Source organism: Terrapene carolina, unplaced genomic scaffold (assembly GCF_002925995.2).
Source record: "Terrapene carolina triunguis isolate 2854851 unplaced genomic scaffold, T_m_triunguis-2.0 Scaffold96, whole genome shotgun sequence".
NCBI lineage: Eukaryota > Metazoa > Chordata > Testudines > Emydidae > Terrapene > Terrapene triunguis.
In genome coordinates, this window is record NW_020664447.1 from 71510957 (window position 1) to 71533936 (window position 22980).

General features: G+C 43.5%; 1 protein-coding gene across 2 annotated transcripts in view; it reads right to left on the reverse strand.

The window, feature by feature from the left end:
- The window catches only part of TTC7B (tetratricopeptide repeat domain 7B), a 301343-nt gene that overhangs the window by 244505 nt on the left and 33858 nt on the right, over positions 1–22980 (reverse strand). For both annotated transcript variants that reach the window (XM_024209700.1, XM_024209699.1), the window contains exon 4: positions 950–1080. In XM_024209700.1, coding sequence (XP_024065468.1) covers positions 950–1080 — 131 coding nt within the window. The remainder of the gene's footprint in view (positions 1–949; positions 1081–22980) is intronic.

A 22980-nucleotide genomic window follows, 5' to 3' on the forward strand; every position in this document is an offset into this window, starting at 1 on the left:
AGTACAGCCTATGGCGGCATAACTTATGTCGCTTAGGGGTGTGAATAAACCACCTCCCCGGAGCGACATAAGCTATAGCGACATAAGTGCTGTGTGCACAATGCTAAGTTGGTGGGAGAACTTCTCCCGCCGACATTACCTCCGCGAACGGCAGAAGCTGTTTTATTATATCGACAGGAGAGCCCTCTCCCATCAGCATGGAGCATCTTCACCAGACACACTGCAGTGGTGCAGCTGCATCAGTACAGCTGCACTTCTGCAGCGCTGTAAGTGTAGACATGCCCTTCATAACCTTACGCTTTTTCACTTGTTCATTTTGCTTGAAGAATTTTTCAGTCCTACATTATTGATGAAAAATAGAAGTTACAGGTATGTCTTTCATTGTCCCTGAATTATGTCTATAAAATGAAATTAATATATGTTCTTCAAATGTTATTCTGGCTGTTCCCACGGGCATGACATGCATCTTGCTGATAGGTACAACATTATTTTAGGATCTTTTCCACCAGTATACTTTATGGATTGGAAGGGAAATGAACTGTGGTGAAATCCTGGCTTCATCAAAGTCAATGGAAATTTTGCTATTGACCACCATCGAGCCAGGATTTCACTTTTGATATTTACAGGCATGGGTTTATTTCATTCTTGTTGTTTTTTTTAAATTAAACAAAGAAACCCATTTGTAGGATCATGAGGACTACAAGGTTTTCTGTGTATCCTTTTCACCATCATGTCTATGAGACAATAGAGCTTGGAACATTCCGTTGTGGTTAAATACCAAGTTATCTGATCACATCAATGAAAGCTAAACTGTGTAATCTAGTCTCTCTCAGTCCTCAGAAGGTTTCATGTGGAAACACTATAGGTGCTGCTGTTCTAAGAATGACTGCAAGCTGTTGTGTAATAAATAAGATCAGTTGTTTCAACTGGTCAAATTATCCCATCTTACCCTTTCTATCTCCTGAAGGTACAGGAGGGCAATATCTCCAGCCTTCTCGTAGCACGTAATGATTTCTTGTTCACGGTCCGTGTGGAGGTTACTAGTTGAAGAGGAAATTGGCAACTTCTCTAGACAAAGACCTGAAAATAAAACACAGTTTTAAAAGGGACACTTAGGTTAAAACAATAGTCCTGTTTGGGAACCATGCTAAGCTAGCCTCTGGCAACGTTAGAGGAGGAGAAGAACAAAAACGACTAAGGCATGGTGGTCTTGAACAGTATATAGCATTGAGACCACCACCCACACCTATTTCCCATTTACCATGGCCTCTTTAAGAACTCATTCAGTTTCTAGTTGCCCTCTCAGCCCAAAATCCTTTAATTCACTCTTCACCAAGATGGCACCAGAGTTGGTCACAAAAACAACTCAGAAGTCCCAAAACAAACACAAAGATTTCCCTGGGTTCCAGCTCCTCATAGATTCCTGTTTCCTGGGCTTCTCTTTTCTGACTGCTAGGCCTCATGCTTCCAGCAGTCCCCAGCTACATCTCTCAACTCCACACTCCCTGTTGCCTTTTATATGAATCACCTGATTCCTCTCATGTGGGGTCATCTTGTAACCAGGACTGGCTAAGCCTCAGGCAAGCCACCGTGTTACATACCCCCACCCCACCGCCCTCAGAACCATGCTGCACTCCCCAGGGCAGGCTCTATCTGAAAAAATTCCCCCCCTCTCTATTTCCTTATGTCACCAGCCCCTTCATGTCCAGGTCTGTACAGTTTCCAGTTCTTCACCATCCTGAGTTCACTAACCATGACATGCAGGCGATCTTGCTCCTCAAAGGCTACCTGGCGTTTATTAATTAACTGCTACCGTGTACCCTATGGAGGAGCTTGGGCTACCCCGTTTCCCTTCTTATCCCACGGGTCATCATTTGGGTGCTTACCACCTCACAGAAGGGTATAGTCCGGCAGTTACCACCTATGTGCTATGACAAGGTCTGCGTTCCTACTTCCTCCATTCTGGACCCTACTTGGATTTCCCCTACATCCCAGACCAGCACCTGTCTCCCAAAACTCCTTTCTGTCTGGAACAAATGCAGCTACAAGGTTCGTCCATCCTCAGCTTCCTTTGTTTCACCGTTTCAGATATGAGGCCTGAAGCTTCTCCCTGCTCTACAGAGTGGGTCAGAACCTCCTCCTCTAGTGGTCCTCCTCCCAATATGGAGAGTTCACCAATCCCTGCTGGCAAATTGTGTACTATGCTACCACTCTCTGGACTGCCTGGGATGCTAATTCCCAGTCCTGGTGAAAACTGTTCTTCCCTACTGTCCTCAAATTGTGGTCGTCCCGTACCTTTCCCGCCACCCCCATACCAATCCATAAGAGGGTAAGTCTTCTGCTTATGCCCTCTTCTCCCACACTGAAAACAAAGCTCTGAAGGTCTTGTCCCTCCCCTTAGCAGAAATAGCCTTTTTGGAGGGGACCTCAACTACCTTGCCTGACTAAAATAGCAGCCCACAAAGTCACACTCCACGAGGGAGCAGTTTTTTCTGGATGTGTCCCACTAGCCTGCAGCAGAAGCACACCACTGGTAACTCTATCATCACCCCTCTGAAACTTTTCCCCTTGGCGACAATAAGGGATTAGTTCTTTTATGGCATGATGGTTGAGGTTAGCCCCCCTCCTTTCCTCTGTTGACTTCTCTGCCCTTGGGGTATCCTGGATGCTGGCTTTCTGTCAATATCAGAATGCTGGGCTAGACTCAGAGTGCCTATGTGCTCCGGTCCCTCTGCCTCCAAATAGGCCTCTGCATTCTCTATAGTCTCCACCACTATTCAGGGTTGAAATCTTTTTTACCCGGGATTGTGTCCCCCTAGGCAGAACATACAGGAGCTGCTCTAAGACAACTAAGCCCATTATTCCCACTAACAAATTCATTTCAAGCTCAGCCATTGGCCAGTTACATCCCATAGTGTCTGGATTACTGCATGGGGCTGGGCCTCTTGCAGAAACAGCTCTATCCGCAACTTCTGTTGGTAACGCAAGCTGATCTAAGATGGCTGCTTTTAGATCAGGGTATGAGCTTCACAGGATATCACTCACGGCTCTATAAGACACTTGGGACGCCCCTGTTAAAAAAGGGTGGTCTGGCAGCCTAGGTGGAACTACCACGGCGCCTCCTCCCCCAGCCCAGGAGCTACCACAGCCAGGGAGAAGCGCCTCTTCCCCCAGGACTGGGCTTCTATGGCGAGAGGAGGCTAGGGGGAGTCCTCTCTCCCTGCTGCAGCCCTGGGGCAGCCTGCACCACAAACCCCTCATCCCCGGCCCCATCCCAGTGCCCGCACCCCCAGTCAGAGCCCTCACCCTCCACACCCCAACCCTCTGCCTCAGCCCCCTCCTGCATCCCAAACTCCTCATCCCCAACCCCACCCCAGTGCCAGCACCCGCAGCCAGAGCCCTCACACCCCACTCCTCTGCCCTAGCCCTGAGTCCCCTCCCACACCCAAACCCCTCATCCCTGGCCCCACCCCAAGGCCCAAACCCCCAGCCAGAGCCACTGCATCTCCTGCCACTGTTGTTGGAAGGCAAACTGTACTTCCTGCTATTTCTGTTGGTTTTGTACAGGTGCAGGAGGAGAATCTGAGTTTTCTATTGCTGCTTTGCTAATAGGAGGACAAACTCTTTCATCTCTCCTTTTTTTGGGTTGCTCCTTCTAGGACTACTTCTCTCCTTGGTAGCAGAGGGTTCAGAGATCCCGCTGACGACCTGGCATAGCACCATGACTACCATCCTGACTCTATTTCCCCTCAAGAACTCAGTTTCCAGTCCCGCACCCCCAGTCAGAGCCTTCACTCTCCACACCCCAACGCTCTGCCTCAGCCCATGACTACCATCCTGCCTCTATTTCCCCTTCAAGAACTCAGTTTCCAGTTCCCTTCTCAGACCAAAATCCTTTAATTGAGTCTTTACCCAGCTGGCAATAGAGTTTGTCACAAAAACAACTCAAAAGTCTCAAAACAAACACAAAAGATTTCCCTCAGTTCCAGCTCCATAGCCTCCTGTTTTCTGGGCTTCCCTTTGCTTATTGCCAGGACTCATGCCTCTGGCAGTCCTAGCTACTTCTCTCTATTGCACACCCTGCAGCTTCCTGCTGCCTTTTATACATGAAGCTCTTGATTCCTCTCAGGTGGGCTCATCTTGTAATGAGGGCTGGATTAGCCCCAGGCTCTCCAACCCAAGGGCACGCCACCCTTTTATAAGTATACTGTAGCATCTACTGCAGTAACTAACTCAGCGGAAGCAAGTTGCAGTATTTTTGTAAATATAGGATGTATCATGACAGCCTAGTGCAAAAACATCTTTTTCCAGTATTTAAGTTATTCAACAGACATATCCTCTGCCCAGAAACCACCACAGTAGCCAAGGTAAGGTGAAATGCTCACGCTAATGGTTCCTTGATTTAAATGTCTGAGCAAGGCAGGAGTGTGTGTAAGAAGAAAGTAGCAAAGTATTTTGAAGAAGAGAGTTCAGGAAGTTGAAGGTTGTAATGTTTGTATTTTTTCTTGTAGTTCAACACATTTTTCTCCCTTTGTTTTTTAACCACAAATGTGGGCAGATATGCTCTGGAGGCAGTAATCATAGTGTGCAGCCAGTAACATACTGGAGCACATCTGACCATGACATTCCATCCTACAGAAAGTAGTGTTCATTGATGGGTAGGTATTAGAAGGACAGATACCAACAACACACACATACACACACACACATGCGCGCGCACACACACACACACACACAGTGGAGCAACAAGTAACTTGTTAAATAATTTTATTAGTCTCACTATATAGTTCCATGTATTGAAATCTATAGTTAATGATACACAGGACTGAATTAAGCATCTTCGGGAACAACATATTGAAAATCAATGTAACAGCTTACGTAGCATAACATTAAACAGTTTGGGAAAGATCCTTAGCCCTGCTCTGACTCCTTTACATAGGGTCTGAGGGCAGGATAGGCATAAAGGGACTCTAAAAACCCCAGATCTGGCTGGGAAGGATTCCCTCAGCACAGGAATAGAGGAAGGCAGCCATAAAACTAACTTTTCAAGCTCTCTTTCACAAGGCATGGCATTAAGGGCAGCACCCTCAGTGTGGAGATTCTAGTCAGTGCCATGGTCCATAGGGCAGTTTCCCTGGGCTGATCTACCAGGCATACCCCCAGGACTGTTGAAATTATGACAGGGCCTGCAGAGCAGTGCAGGATGAGGAGGGTGCAAAGGTGGTTTAAAGCCACCTTAACCCTTCCCTCCACCGTGGCTAGGAGTTCTGTACTGTACTGCACCTCACAGGCACATTGCAGAATCTCTCCTTTTAAGAAGTATAAAAATGGCCAGAGGCAAACAGAAGCCTTGTTCCACAAAGAATATCAGATATACAATGGATTTTAACAGTTATCTGGTACTCAATACCAGGTACATGAGAGATGTATTAAGCCTTTTTTTAACATCTAACTCTCACCACATGTGGGAGAGCAATTGAATACCGCCTGCTATAATCAGATACCATTTGCTAGATAAATAATATCCATTATAATTATTTTCATGATATAACAGATCTAAATGCTATGCTGCATTTTTAAAGTATTATTCGGGCCATGTTTAGAGCTGAATAATGCTACCACCATCTATTTACCTCATATAATAGTACAGGTTTTCTATTAATTCACTATCCACATCATTCAGATGAGATGAAGTGATTGGATCCTGCAGTATCCAGAGGTGGGCATTGTTACATTATATGAACAACTATCTAATAGCTTCCTTTTTACTGCAATTAGATGCCTCACTTACCCCATCATCATCAATACCATTTTAAAAAAGCTGCATACATGGAAAAATATTGCTACATAAGCCAAGGGTCAGCTTTTGATATTTTACTAATGCCGATCTGACAACTGCCATCTTGGTCAGCACATTGGGATTGAACTGGAGACACGTTTCTACAGACTGAGCTACAGTGCCAAGCTGGAGACTGTAACAGACACACATCCTGTATGGGTCAAACATCAAAGGGGATGTGTAACACACACAGACCAGAGTGTTATATCCATACCTGACCAAAATACGTTTATTCACATATTGACTTAATATGAATATACATAAAATATGTTATTCTTTGCATGTCCTTTTAGTTAAGGAGCTCAAAATGCTTTACAAACATGTATTAAGCCCACACTCCTGTGAGGCAGGTATCATTACACTTAGGTTATAGAGGAGGAAATTGAATAAAGGAACTTACTCAAGACTACAGAGTACGTCTGTTCAGAGATAGAGAACATGTCCAGGACTCTAATCTCTCAGTGCAATGCTCTAATCCAGTGGTTCTCAAACTTTTGTACTGGTGACCCCTTTCACATAGCAAGCCTCTGAGTGCGACCACCCCCTTAAATATATAAAAAAGTGTTTTTAATTTGTAACACCATTATAAATGCTGGAAGCAAAGCGGAGTTTGGGGTGGAGGCTAACAGCTCGCGACCCCCCATGTAATAACCTCGCGACCCCCTGCGGGGTCCCGACCCCCAGTTTGAGAACGCCTGCTCTAATCAGTACACAACCCTCACTTTCTACTGCAGTTTGTTAGCTAAACAATCCAAATAGCTAAGATACAAATCCTTCAACCAAAAACAGTTTTCAACTATTGCAAACACAGGTTTTATAGATACTAGAATTTAAAAAGCCATTAGAAGTTGCTAGGCTAACGCCTTCCAATATGCACATTTTATAACTAGTGTAGATGGTGGTATATACTTTAATCTTGGCCAGTTTAGCATGTTTTAAATTATACACTACCAGTCTCTGATGCCTAGCCCACTTCCTCCGCTCCCTCTGCATGTGCTTCCCTGCCACCTTTTTTTGTAGCCAGATACACTGCCCAGTAACTTCGTTCTATTCCTCTAAACATACTGCCCTGACACCTCATGCTCTTCTCCTCTGGAAATTCCTCCCTGCTCATGAGTGGCAGCTCTAGCTTCTGACAGTGGCTTCCATTTCCTCTTCTCCTGCAATGTAGCAGCAGCCACAAGCAGAGGCATTAAAACTGGTTTCTCCTCTTAGGGCTGGGTCTACACTGGGGGGGGAGATCGATCCAAGATACGCAACTTCAGCTACGCAAATAGTGTAGCTGAAGTCGAAGTATCTTGGATCGAATTACCTGGGGTCCAGACGGCGCGGGATCAATGGCCGCGGCTCCCCCGTCGACTGCGCTACCGCCATTCGCTCTGGTGGAGTTCCGGAGTCGACGGTGAGTGCGTTCGGGGATCAATATATCGCGTCTTAACGAGACGCGATATATCGATCCCGGATAAATCGATTGCTACCCGCCGATACGGCGGGTAGTGAAGACGTACCCCTAGTTTGCAGCTGCCTTTCCAGGCTTTATTTTTGTAATGGAAGGCATGGAAGCAGCAGCAAATTAGGAAAGCCAGTACCATGCGACCAGCCTGTCCACTCCACGCACTGCTATCAAATGTTCCATGGACCACACTTTGGGAATTATTGCAATACACTCATTTAATAAGCCCAAAGAAATGGACAGAAAAATACTCTATTTTACACATCAGTAAATGAACATGTGACATTTTTTTAAAAGGTGAATTATTTAACAAGCATCAAAAAGATGCCTGATCTCTCGAAAGTTTTTCAGTTCTAATATTCAGAATTTCTTGTCCAAACTACTATAAAAGTGCATCTTTGTAAGTGTGTTCCTATGCACAACACACAAGCTTTCAATAGATGTGCAAGGGAATACTAACAAATGTTCAAGCTGACTTATATAGTAATCGTTCCTATATAGTAATTTTTGTAAAAACTAAGCTAAATATTCTACCTACATTTAGGTTGAAACTTTTCCATTTGCCAGTATGTTACTAGACATGTTAAAAAAAAACATTTAAAGCTTTACATTGAATTTATGCTACCCAGGAACTTCTACAGAAGGTGTCTACACTTAAAATGATACTGCCAATCTGATTTTATTAAAATAACTTATTTCAACAAATTCAGTCTCTAATAGTGCAACCATCAAATACTCTGTCTTAACTATTTTTTAAAAATGCCTTCTAAAAAATAAAGACTTCTCCTGTTTCCTTGCTGGTATTTATAAAATACCTTTCTAGCAAGGGAGGGGAACACAGCAAAAAAGATAATGGTTCAGAGAAGAGCCAAGAAAATGATTAACAGATTAGAAAACTGTTAATTGAGCTCCTTGAGTCTATTTAGCTTAATAGAAGGTTAAGGGGTGACTTTATCACAGTTTATAAGTACCTATACAGGGAAGAAATATTTAATAATGGGCTCGTCAATCTAGCAGAGAAAGGTATACCACCACCCAATGGCTGAAAGATCAAGCTAGACAAATTCAGAGTGGAAATAAGGCATACATTTTTAAGTATGAGAGTAATTAACCAGTGAAACAATTTACCAAGGGCCATGGTGGAGTCTCCATTACTGACAATTATTAATCAAGATTGCATGTTACTCTAAAACATACACTCTAGGAATTATTTTGGGGAGGTTCTATGGCCTGTGTTATACAGGAGGTAAGACTAGATTAGATGATCACAATGGTCCCTTCTGGCACTGGAATCTGTGAATAAAGGCACAACCCCCTTTTTTTTTGTTCCTTTGTACATCATCTTTAAGAACTGTAATAAAATGACTGTGTCAAACATATACTATGTTATTTTAAATATAATCGTGTTCAGCTGCTCCTGTCGTGCTCATAAAAAAGTTTACTTAGTTTAAGTGTACTGTAAAACAGGGATGTCTGTCCTTTTAAGGGCTACAAGGCTTGGGGACAGTCAGCCAGCCCGGTTCTGCAGCAGTGCCCTGTTAAGAACTGGTTGGGGCCTGGTGGTTTTCAAGAGGTCAGGTGATTGCCTGATGAGCACCTGACTTCTATGAATGCTGAAAGAGCTCAGTTGAGGAAGGAGAGCTATAGGAAGCAAGTTGGCTCCTGTGGTAGGCCCTGGAGCAGGGAGACTCCCAGGCAAATGGTCTGTAGGACTGGGGAAGAGCTGCCAGGAACAGGGAGACTCTAGCAAGGAAGCCCCTGCATCTGGGGAAAGGACCTGGTTTAGCTGCTGCATTTATGTTGCATTATTTATTTTGGGAGTGTTGCTGAAGATTGTCAGTGCCACCAATAAATGAAGCCCGGAGAAAGAGGGCCAGATCCAGACTCTCAGCTGACTCCTGGGCTGGGTAGACAAGGCCAGCAGCTCAACAGTTACAGTCAATTGGAATTTGGCCAAAAAAATTTTTTTTTGTAAAAATCAATCTTCTATAAAGCTTGCAACCAAAAAATTGGAGTTTCAATACTTAACAAAAATCCCAAAGAAATTAGTTTTTAAGCAACTAGACATTTTCATGCAGTATTTGATATGCCAACCCTGCAACACTAAGAACTAATGCTAGTTGGAAAATTTTCAGAGACATTTTTTTTGGTTGGAAAATGCCACTTCGTTGAAACCAAAACTTTTCACAGAAGCATATGAGTTTTGACAAAACTTTTGCCAGGAGGGTTTCTCAGGTCCATGATAGAAGTTGGGGAGAGGGAAAGGAGCAGAATAGCCAATAGCGCAGTGGTTCAGGCACTTACCTGGGTTATGGAAAAGTCAGCTTCAAGTCCCTGCTTCTCCCTGATTCAGAGCAAGGACTTGAACTTGGGTCTCTCCCAACCATTGGTCTACTGTCTATTTTAGGGTGGGTCACTCTTTTTGCACAAAAAAATTCAAAGGGTCTCACTTTCATCCCAATGCAGAACAAATCTAAATATCTAAACCTCAATTTTTTTGACGAAGCAGACCTACTAAAATCCTGAAAGTGAAACTAACTCCATTGTTTTTTCAAGTCCAAATGAAGAAAAAAAGCAATAGGAGCTTCATTACCAGTAAAAATGGATTTTTAAAATAGTTTCACCTTTAAAAATATACTACATAGGTACTCAACTGAGGAGTTGTGAACAGATCCAAGGCAGCTGCAACCACCTTCTCTTTATGGTTAGATATGAGGATGATCTTGAAACTGTTTTCTGTAGTAACCAGGATCATGGTATGGAACAGGTTGAGAACTAAACATCTATGACATTATTAGCAACATAGGTAACTAAGTATTCCTTTAACATTTTTCTCTGAAGATCTACTTTGATGACCCCTGCCACAGGCTACTCATGTCTTTTCTTACTGCTGCTGAACACACAGATCTGATTACAATCCAGAGAGCTTAAAGTTAAATGCAGCATCTTTTGTGAACTGCAAAAGGAGTAACTCAACTGTTTCACCTGACACTTTCACTGAACCTAATGAGTGTTTGCCTGTTTCTGCAAATAGAACTAATTAATAGCCAATCACTTAGCTCATCAAATACAACATTAAATTTGAATATGGGGTCAGCAGCAGTCAAAAGAGTTTTACCTTACTCATCTTACACCCTCTAAATATAAACAGACATTTGACCAGGGAATGTGAGACATGAACCAGTCTGCAGCAATATGGGTGCAATCTGTGTAATGAAAGGGTCTAACTTACATATGACATCTCTAGAGACAAGGAGGGTGAGGTAATATCTTTTACTGGACCAACTTCTGTTGGTGAGAGAGGTTATGGCTACAATGCAATTAGACACCCGCAGCTGGCCCGTGCCAGATGTGTTGGGCTCGCGTTGCTTTGGCTGAGGGGCTGTTTAACTGAGGAGTAAACAATCTGGTTCCAGCTGCAGCCCAAGCTCTGGAATTCTCCCACCTCACAGGATCCTAGAGCCTGGGCTCCAGCCAGCAAAAGCCTGATCAGTGACCTGAAGAAGAGCTCTGTATAGCTCAAAAGCTTGTCACTCACACTAACAGCAGTTGGTCCAATAAAACACCATCCACCTTCCATCTTGTCTCTCTAATATCTTGAGACCAACATGGCTACAACAACACTGCATATGACATCGCTCACATTCATGACAGAATTTTGCCACCATAACACAACACACAGCCTTCTAGTTAGGTGACCACAATTTGTCTTTTCATTTACTGTAATGTAATAAGTAATGTTAACAAAAATAGTCTCCTCTAATAAAATGAAAATGTATGAGTTTTGCAGTTTTGGCAGAAGAGATTTACCTTTAAACTGCAATTTTCATTTGCATGCAGTGTTGCTGTAGCCATATTGGTCCCAGGATATTAGAGAGACAAGATGGGTGCGGTAGTATCTTTTACTGGACCAACTGCTGCTAATGAGAGAGACAAGCTTTCGAGTTACACAGGGCTCTTCTTCAGGTTTGGGGGAAAGTACTAAGAGTGTCACAGCTAAATATAAGATAGAACAAACAGTTAAACATAAGTAGTTACATATTCTAATGGACCATTCACTGTTAAGAGGCCAATTAATGCCCCAGTAAGTCATAGGAGAAAAAGGGGGGCTAGTGGGTTATAGATTGTTGTAATAAACCATAATCCAGTGTCTACTATTAATCAATCAATCAATATTATAATTAATATTATGGCTTACTACAATCTTTAACCCACTAACCCCTTTTTTTGTCCCATGAATACGGGGGTATCAATGAACCACTTCCTCTTGATTGGTCCCTTAGAACAGTGGTCTCCAAAGTGGAGTGCGCAAGAGGATCCTTGCAGGCAGGCAGGAGCGCTTTTTTGGGGGGGGGCTTCATCGGTTTGGGGTGGTGGCAGGGGGTGTGTGCTCAAAAATTTTTTACTGATAGGGGTGCGCGATCAAAAAAGTCCACTGCCGTAGAACATGTGCTATCTGTTCAAACTTGCATTTAGCTGTGACATTCTTAGTACCTTTCCCAGATCTGAAGAAGAGCTCTGTGTAGCTCAAAAACTTGCCTCTCTCACCAACAGTAGTTGACCCAATAAAATACATTACCTCACCCACCTTGCGTCCTAATTTTCATTTGCAAGCCCTTTCAGGAGACTCACTAATTCAAGGGCCAGGGGTAGCACCAGAAATTCACATTCCTACTCTGTCTTCTGAACTACCGAAGCAGAATCAGCGATGGTACATAACATTTCAATAAACTAATTTGCCAGTTAACTAAATGTTTGTTATTTAAGCCTGTTACAGATAAGTGTTACTCTCCTCTAAAGAACAGTTTATCTTGAGTGTCCCATTAGAAAACATATTCTACTTGCAAGAATCTCATCACTTCTTTCTCAAAGAAACAAAAGTTTGCCAGGAAAAACAGAAAACAGATTTTCAAAATGGTCTACATTACAACCTTTATTTATTTTTCACTAAATTTATTTAATTAATTTATCGTTGAAGCCTGTAGAATTTTTATTATTGGAGACAATATCCGCTTCAACCTTTATTAAAGCAGACTCCTAATATATCCTTCTAAAATAATTACTGTAGAGTAACAGCATCACTTTTTTCCCATCCTACCTTTGCAGTCTTGTCTGCCTCAATTTCCTTTACAATTACAGGGAATAAGATACAAGGGAAGTTCAGAACTGGGCAGACATCAGGCACAAACCATATAATAAAACCCTCTCAAGGTCTTCAATTAAACATTCTGAATCCATAACAGAATATCTCATTTCAGACACCATAAAATGTGTCAAGTTCCCTCAACAGCCCCTCCCCCCAGTATACTAGACATTTCTGATTAAAAGGGTTTACTCAAGAAAGTAAATATAAACCAATTAAATGGATACTTAAGATCCAAAATTAAACCCATCTCAAAACAGTGATCTGGTCTGCCAAAGGTGGCAGTTCTCAATCTCTGTTGCTGGCCTCCCTGCTTACAATAGACTGGGGGGTCGGAGCCCCCTCCCCATATTTCCTCAAGCCATACCCTGGCACAGTTAACTCCTCTATTTTTTTTTCCATACAGTACCTTCTCTCACTTTGTCTCTCTCATTTTTCCTCCATCTCATTTTGTTTCTTTTCATATTTGTATTAATTTGAGCATTTTCTTGCTTTTGCTCCCTTGTATAATACGGCCAGTGACACATACTTTTGCTCCCTTGTGTAATACGGCCAGGGACACATGTTGTTACAGCTGAGTTGCATGCTGTGAGAGCACACACAAAATCTGAGCTGGTGAACGGTTTCCTGACCCTTTAGAGCATACATATTAGCTGCTCCTGTGGCTAGCTATATTGGGCACTGCTTTGCTGCAGGATGAGAAGGCAAATTTCAAGGATCTACCTACTGCTATATTTAAAGCAAAATGTTTGCCATAATGGATTGGATACAGGGCCATGCAGGTCCCCACCCCTCACTGTCCCTCACCCTCCTCTGCTCATGTCCTTTCTGGACTAGACTGGCATGTCTCCAGGATGGGAAACAACAAGTTAAGGTATTGTTATAAGATGCCTATCATCCTGATGGCTAAGCATCAAATGCAATTATGAAGAGACAAAGAACCCACAACAACTGTTCCCAAGTACAATTTGATTTTAAATCCACCTCTGCCTGCAAATATGCCACTACTGTATTTATGAGTGACCCTGTGTAATACTTCTACTTTGCTGCTACAAGACCAGCCAGCAGAGGGAGCACAAACTAATCAAACACAGTTTTTTCCTAGAGCTGAGATAATGTAACTGATGATTGCAGCTACACCAAGAAAGTACAAGCAAGTTGTGTTGACCTGTAGCTGTAGTCCATATGACACTGCAGGTTTTAAAACAGATATATAGTGTTTGCCAAATGACAAAAACAGTATTTAAATAAATGTAATTTTAAACCTATGAAAGGGACTGAATGGAAAACAAAATTTAAAATGATAAACAGTATTTAAAGTATTTTTAAATTAAAGTTTGAGATCTTCAAGAAGTGAGTCTCAGAAGCAGTTTATCAAGGAGAGGAGTACGAGTTGGACCCATTTCTTATTCCAATTCAGAATAATATAAAATTTCTCTTTTAACAAAGGTTGGCAAAGTTCATATCTGTTTCTGAATTTTATAAAACATCTCAAATAACTCTTCTTGATACTCAACTCATTCATTTAATCAAAACAATCCTACATTTATCATCAAAACTGTAGTTTGCTAATGCTTTAACTACTATATATCACTAATGTAACTACTAGTCATCACTCAAATGAAAGCATAGAATAGATGAACACTGTAAAACAAGGAGGAATAAAGTACGAGTCTGAATGATCTATAAATATGCCCAGTGTCACAACATCTCAGAACTGCCAAAGTTTGAAGTACAAAATAGAAAAACTAACTGCTATGGCAAATTAATGCGAGTAATGGCAACTATGACCTGGTATTACAGAGGCTTTCATTGTTTAGCTATAACTCTAAATATCCTCATAAAAATACCAGGTACAAAAGTGCCAATTTAACAGTGATTCTTACAATTCAATTCTTACAGAAATGAAAAAGTTACACATCCGAATTCAAAAATCCAGAGAGCTCTAGGCATGTTTCTTCCCTAAATCATTTCAGCACCAGAATTTCTGGCCAGGGTTGATAAAAATCAAAGCTTTAAAAAATAAAAACAAATCAGATTTTTTTTATTTAAATCAGATTTTTTTTTTATAAAATGCTTTTTGAGGAAAAAACCTACCTAAAGATAATTTTAATTAAGATACATTATAGCTCAAAGATATCTCATCATGGAATAGGGATTATAAATTCTAATTCTATAGTACAACACAATATATTCATGTAACGTTTAAGGAAAGTTTTGTAAATGAGTTCCAATAGTTCATGGATTAGGGACCCAATCTTATGGTTACTCTTTCTATCTACCCAATGGGACTCAGTGCTCAGTCTAGAAGATACCATCAGAGATGCTTAGTTTTGCAGTTCTCAAATTGTGGATTTGTGTCTCCAGAGATAACATGCTTGTTAACAGCAAAAATGTTTTTAAAATAAATAAATAATATGTAGAGGTGAGAAATAGTTAAATAAAACTATATAAATGTCTGTCTGGTGATGTTCTCCTCCTAATACAGCACGGCAAGAAAATCCTCCAAATATTGATTAACCTGTTGAATTGGAGATAGTTCACCCCCAATGACTTCATAAATATCTCCTTCAATTACCTTTGGTAAATGAAATAACCAAACATTTATTTTCTGATATAGCTGTAAAACTAATCTGAAATGTTTTCAAAATAAATCTCTTTAAAAATGTATAGTGTGTACCTTCTAAAAATGAAACCTACGTCTATCTCTGAGTTGTGAAGAATATGTATTAAAGTTTTAACAATCAACAAGGATGCACTTTTATATAGAAATCCATGATTAAATTGAGTCTTCCTGAAATCCACGATTAAATCAAATCTACCATTTCTGGCATATGTGATATGCACGCCAATAACATCGAAGCAGAGCTGGGCAAAGAAACATTATTCCATTTTGCAGATGATTTTGATACGTTGAAATTTGGTTTCATTCTGATTTGGAATGAAAACCAAATGTTTCAAAAGTCCCCACAAAAGAGAATGGAGTCCCAGCTCCAGGGCAGTCGACCTGGTGAGCTGTCCCAGAGCCATAAACCCAGAAAGCCCTAGGATCCCTGACTTCAAGGCAGTCTGCCTGGCAGGTTGCAAGGAGCCAAGCAGATGAGATGGCAGGAAACCAGCCAGGTTTCCAACGGAATCCTGCCTGGGCTCTGTCGAAGCTTCAGAAAACTCAAACCATTTTGCAAGCCATTTCAATTTTGATAAATTTCTTTGGAATTTTTCCAACCAGCTCTAATCTGAAGCAGTATTCTGCTACCAATGTTATATTTTTCCAGGATAACAACGACAACATTCATGACTAACCCAAATATTTTTTACAGCCTCCAAAATCCCTTGCTGGTCCCATCCTGGTCTTGTCATGACCCATAAGTGAGAGTGGAAAGGGAACGCAGGCTGCAAGCAACCGCACAACATAAGATAGAAGGACAGCAAAGTAAGGTGTGGTAGAGAAATGCCCTACTATCACATTTAAAAACGGCAGTCACACTCCATTTGAAATGGGGAAGATATGGGTTGTAGACCTATGGAAACAGTGAAGAGAAGAAAGGCAGAAGTAGTCAAAAGATGCCACTGCAGATATCAAAAGTGAAATTTTCATTTAAGGCCCCATTAAAAAGTACATTTATCTGCATTTAAAAGTTCCAGTAGGAAGTCATAAAGCAGCCAATCCTGCAAAAAGGGCAAAAAGTCACTCTGGCTCAAACTTCTGAGTTGAGATCTAACCAGCAACTGAGTCTTGCTCTGACCTGCTGAAGCTGGAAACCAGCTTTATAATCCCTTGATTTCTCTCCTCTCTTTTCGGTAGGTGGGTGTGTTCTTAGTATTTTTAAATTAAATAATTTTCCACCTTACCTTCTCTGGCCAAGAGGAAATAGGGGCCACCAACACCAACCACCCAAAACAAACCAGCTGTAGATTAAACTAACAGATTTTTTGGCAGTCTTCCATGGCACCAGTGCTGCCTTGCTTGCAATACTATACTCCTGGCACCAGATGATGTTGTGTAAAGGAATGAATAAATAACTTTTAAACCCTCTTTCACATAACCTAAAATGGAGCCCAATAGCTACCAGGCTTCTCCTAGTAACACAGAAACCTCTGCCAAAAATATTGCTACTCCTTGGGTTTCCACATTCGCTGTGACAGCTCACTCTTTACAGTGGCACCACCCACTAACATGAAGGAGCTCCAGAGATTGGTTGCTTAGTGGTTACAAAAACTGGTAATGAACAGATTTTCTGTCTTTGACATTTACTAACTAAAACTTCCTGCAGATACTTGAAATATTTTCAATTTAACTACGTAAGTGTTAGGTGTTATTATTCAAACTTTTTCATTCATCTGAGGGTCCAGCATAATCCAAATAGCACTTTTATTGAATTGGTTTCAAGCCTTCATTTAAAACAGACTTGCTTGTCTTAGTGCAATTAAGATTCTACATAGAGAAAAAGAAGGTTGACTTTGTGGTTCAGAGCACACGACCAGGAGTCTGGAGACCTAAGGCCAAGTCACAGCCTTGCATCAGACTTCCTGCATCACTCTAGACAAGTCACTTAATCTCTCTATTGCTCAGTTTCCCCTTCTGTAAAATTGGGTTGTTAATATTTATCATACATTGCTGTTGTGAGGCTAATTTCATTTATGACTCTAAGGCACTCTGAGAACCTACTATAAAGGATGCTTTAGAAATGGAAGTATTATATCAAGGTCAAGGTTTACTTGTTAATTTTTGTCCATGCTATCATACATGGTGTGGTGGGGTGTCTGCCCCACCCCCATGCTAGAGGGGGCTGTAACAGGCCAGTGCACCTGTGCAGCCCGGCAGCCAATAAGGGAAGGGCTTATTGGGAGCCAATCAGGGCCCGGATTGGAGACAGCCAATCAGGGCCAGGCTCAGCCCTATAAAAAGGCTGCTGTGAGAGAAGAGAGTCAGTCTGCCCCAGACCTTCAGGGAGGAAGGTGTGTTTCCTGAGCAGGAGACCAGCACCCAGGACAGCGCAGTGCTGGGCAGGCTCAGGGAAGCAGAGTGGAGCTTCAGCCTGATACCTGCCAGACTGCTGGCCCTGAGTAGAAGGCCCTAGAGGGTGCAATGGGGTCAGAGGGGAAGTGACCCAGGGAAGGCTGAAGGCAAGGGGAGAGAAGGAGGGCCGAGAGGCTGCCATTAGAGGGTCCCTGGGTCGGGATCCAGAGTAGCGGGCGGGCCTGGGCCCCCCCCTTTCCTCCTTGTGCTGCACCGGGCCGTGGACCAGTGGGCGAGTCAGGCTACAACCTGCCTCCTGACGTAAGAGGGGCTAGACTAGGGGGTTGTGGCAGGCTGCTGAGGCCAGTGCAAAGACTCCTGCTAACCCCGCACCGGAAGGGGGTGTGGATGGACTAAGGGGCACTGCCGGAGGGCAGTGGTCCGGAAGAGGACGCCGCAAGCCGGAGAGCGACGCAGGTCCACACGCCAACCGAGGGTGAGACAATGGACGGGACACCACCAGGAGGGGGCGCTCCACTGGACAGAGCTAATTCCCAAGACAACCAGTAGGAGGCGCCAGGGGGCGAGTCCCAACCCCATCACACATGGGTAAAAAATTACAGATTCAAGACAAAACAGTAATATACAGCAGCAATCTTACATTTGATGAAGACTGTGATTGACAATTTCACTTCCCTGGCACAATGGAACTCTCTATCCCAGGGTAAAGCTCATCTGTGCAGGAGACAAAGCTTCCTTGGGCACCAACCCAAGACTGTGGAATGAATTCGCAACAAGAACTAAGGATCATCACAAACTTCACCACCTTCTGCTGTAAGTGCAAGTAGTATTTCTTTGACCATGCCTTCTCTAGCAAACTTAAAGCAAAATACATATGTATTATATATATTTAATTCCAAAACAAAACACTCCTCGGCACATATTTCTCCCCCTGGAGAGAGAATGAGAGTACAAAAATGCGAGAAATATTAGCCACGTTGCTTAATGCACTACTGGAAGGTGCTCAGATACTACAGTGATGAGTGCAGTATAAGAGCCCATACAGAATAAAATGGAACAGATGATTCTTTTAACCTCTAACTTATTTACTAGTAATAAATCCCATACTACACAGGCATGGTCCTCCCTTTGAGTCCTCTTACAGTCATGTATGTTCTCAGCTAGAGATAAAAGCAGTACTATGATCTAAGTTCCACTTTTACTGGAGGGTTAAGAGGAATGATTATGTAACAATGATTTTCAGACTCTCTTTGCAAATGCAATGCAGCCCGCAGATGATTTTTGTTCTCTAGTTTGATGACAGGATTATTCTAAATTGAGCACTGTGGGGGTGTGAAGACACTGAATCTTCAAGTTTGAGAGAAAGAAAGAAAAAAGGAGCTAAGATTTTCTGATACAGGCTATTGTATTTAAATACTTTTTAATGAACTTTTGCACTGTGTTTTGATAACAACCAATTTGGCGGAGACTGCTTTCAGACACTTGCTCTATGAAAACTCATGCAGGAGCTTCCTTTTTCTTTTAAGGAATGTAGAGTCTTATTTTACAGTGACAAATTATGGTACATTTCATATTACTTAGACCCTAGGTTCCTTGGGTCAAGAATTGTCTTCCTTGGTGTTCTACAGAGCACCGACACCACTTTGGGTGCTCCACAAGCAAATATGAAAAACAGAATTTCTTCCATTATTAACTTGGCTTTTTAAGCGCCAACACAAATATCAGTCTACCCTCCCTCAGAAACACTACCCCCAAGCAAGTGCTGAGCTTCCACTGCATTCCCGCATACATCCAAGTTTTCAACCATCACACATCAAATTCTAACTGCACAACTCAGCTCCAAGTTCTTTTGTCCTAATTTAATTCTGATTCAAAACACCAAATGGCCATTCATCATTTTCGTAGGCTTTTCTGTAGCTGATATCACTATCCTACTAAGCACTAAGAAAATAATGTCTTTAATATCCTTGCCCCAACCTACATTCCTATTATCCCTGAACCTCCAGTTCAACCAGAAACACACATTCTAATAAACCCACAAAAGCCAACAGTACCAACCAATCTGACCAACCACCCAACTAAAGCTTTTCTTCTAAAGTTAGGGACTATAGATCTCCATGCACATCTTTTTAGATGAAGGGAGACTCTACTAACTCTCAGGGCAAGAATGGTCTTCATAAAGGTTTCTGGGCCCTTTCCTCCACCATTATAAGAATGGAAAATTTCTTACTGATAATTTCCTTTCTGCTAGCAGCATCTCCCATAATGCTGGACATCTGGGCTGCTCTCCCGTCTCTCCGCAGCTCACAGAGGAGTATCAGCATTTTAGTGGTCCGGCCACACCCCTTCTGCTCCTGCTTGCTGTCTGATGAGCTATTCCCAAGCTGTAAAACTTGCATAACATCATTAACAAATATTCCAGAGATAATGAAAAAATATGTACATTAGACCAGGAAGACCATCATCTGGTAATGATTCCACTTAATACCTGACCCTAGACTCATGAGTCATCAAGTGGGTAGAACTGTTAGAGATGCTGCTAGCAGAAAGAAAATTATCAGTACGAATTTTCTGTTCTGCAGCCCAGCATCTCCCACAATTCTGGTTGACTGGGAAGTAGGCAGCAGTGAACAAATGTAGGATTGCTTCCTGGCATGGGGGTAAGAACACGCACTGTCCTGACTGTTTATGTAGAACATAGCCGTCGTATTGTCCGTGAAGACTGAAATAGATTTGCCTGTCAAGTGAAGTAGAAATGCCTGGCATGCTAGACATACTGCCCTGAGTTCCCTGACATTGATGTGCTGGGAGAGCTCTTGGATCCAAAGGCCTTGGGTTCGGATGGATCCTAAGTGGGCTCCCCAACCAAGGGCTGATGCGTTGCATACCAGGGACAGGGATGGGTGAGGTCTTGAAAAGGGTACCCCCGCACATACCATGTGGCTGTCCAGCCACAACTGCAGTGAGTCTAGGACATGGGCCAGTACCATGAGAACTGAGTCCAGGTGATGGCGAGGGGGAGAGTAGACCATGGCTAGCCAGGTTTGCAGAGGTCTGAGTTGTAGCCTTGCATGTTGCACTACGTATGTGCACGATACCATGTAGCCCAGGAGGCTCAGGCATGTGGTCATGTGGTCGTGATCGGATGACTTCAGAGAGATTGTTATCAGGGATGCAATAGCGAGGAACCAGTCATTTGGAAGCAGAGCTCTCACTTGCACCAAGTCGAGTACTGACACTATGAACTCTATCTTTTGGACTGGGATCAGGGTGGACTTCTGAAAGTTCAACAGAAGGCCCAACGCATTGAAGGTTGATTGAATGAGACAGATGTCGGCCTCAACTCAAGCTCTGGACCAGCCCTTTATCAGCCAGTCATGGAGGTATGGAAATACATGGATGTCCCTTTTCCTTAGTCAGGCTGCTACTACTGCCATATATTTTGTGAAAACCTGCGGGGCAGCCGACAAGCCAAACAGGAGCACCATGAATTATTAGTGACTTTGGTTCATTACAAACCTTAGGAAACATCTGTGACCAGGGAAGATTGAAATGTGGAAGTAAGCGTCCTTTAGATTGAGGGTGGCATGCCAATTCCCGGGATCCAGCAAAGGGATGATGGAGGCCAAAGAGAACATGCAGAACTTCAGGTTCTTGAGATATCAGTTGAGACTGTGCAGGTCTAAAATGGGTCTGAGACCACACACACACCTCTTGATTTTCAGGATTACGAAGTAGTGGGACTAGAACCCCCTTCCTCTCAAATGGGAGGGCACTTACTCCACGCCTCTCACCCGAAGAAGGGATTGGACTTCTTGTTCCAACAGGAGCTTGTGAGAAGTGTCACTGAAGAGGGACGGAGGAAGGAAAGGAGGGGCAAGGTGGAGTGGATAGGAATTGGAAGGCGTAACCCAGTTCTATGGTGTTGAGGACCCATCGGTCTGAAGTAATCTGGGTCCAGGCATCCAAGAAATAGGAAAGGTGATTGGAAAACAAGTGGGTAGCTGGATCCGATGTAGAAGGGACTGATATATCAACCTCAATCATCTTGTCAAAATGAGTGCTTTGACAATCCAGGATGCCTGGAGTCAGACTGCGTAGGGCCTGTTGAGGATGACTGGGGAGGGGGCCTGCGCCTAAACTTCTGTTCCTTCGCCTCTGTTGGTCCTGCGTGGCTATCTGAAAAAAGTAATGGCTTGGCTGCTGCAGACTGTATTGCTTCTTTGCACCTGCCGGTATGCAGAGCCCCAGGAATTTCAAAGTCACCTTGGACTCTTGGAGGTCATGCAGCCTAGGATCCATCTGCTCTGAGAAGATCCCTCAAATGGGAGGTCCTAGATGGTCTGTTATACCTCCTGAGGGAGCTCTGAGGATTGCAACCAGGAACTCCTACGCACTGTCACCGCAGTCGCCATTGATCCGGCCATAGAGACAGTGGCATCCAGGGTTGCTTGCAGGGAGGCCCGAGATACAGTTTTCCCTTCCTCAGTTAGGGATGAAAACTCCTTTCTGGAGTCCTGGGGGAGAAGATCCCTGAATTTAATCAAGAATTGCCACATGTTGAAGTCGTAGCACCCCAGCAGGGCCTGCTGGTTTGCTATACAAAGTTGCAGGCCCCCTGAAGAGTAAGTGTTGCACCCTAAGAGGTTTAGCTTTTTAGGGTCCTTTGACTTGGGCGTAGAGCTTGGCTGTCCCTGGAGGGCTCCCTCATTGGCCACCGCAACCACCCATGATCCGACGGGCGGGAGGGGTGCGTGAAGAGGAACTTGTACCCCTGGGCTGGAACAAAGTATTTATGCTCTGAGTGTTTCACCATCAGTGGAAGTGGGGGGGGGGGTATGCCAGAGGCTTTAATAGGGTCCATGATGGAATCGTGCAGCAGCAGGACCACTCTGGATGGGCCCGCTGGCGACAGAATATCCAGAAGGCCATGCATCACCTCCTTAACCACTTCTGCTTGGACCCCTAGATTTGAGGCTACCCATTTTAGTAGGTCCTGATATGCCTTATGGTCATCTGGAGGTGGAGATACCCCGTGTACCACTGTGGCCTTATCCGGCGAGGATGAGGAGAAGGCTAAAGCCTGATGGGGAGCCTCAATTGGTGCCTCGGTGTCCGCAGGAGCCTACAGGGCTTCTTGGGGTTCAGTACCTTGTTCGTTACAGGAATCTGGTTCCGGGATATCCCTGCGCAGTACCGGGAGTGCTCTAGTGTCCGAAACGACCAAATAAGAGCATCTCAAAGAGGTCCCTTGTAGTTGGGGAAACCTCCAAGGGTTCCAAAAGGGCCACTGCATGGTGGTTGGGCCCCATGGGTACAGTGGCCAGGCACCCAGAGGTCCCGACGAACTCGACGCTGTAATGGAGTGGGAATAGCGTGGGGAGCAGCAGGGTCAGCTGCTTTGGCAGGGGGAGTACACTTCTGTGTCCGAGTTTGATGAGGAGGAAGAGGTGCACTGTGGAGACCAGAGGATGCCGTGCCACTGGGTGCCAGTGAAGGCCGCCTAGAGGACCTTGAGACTGTCAGAGACGGTTTCCCCTGGGACAGCTGACACAGTGCTGGAT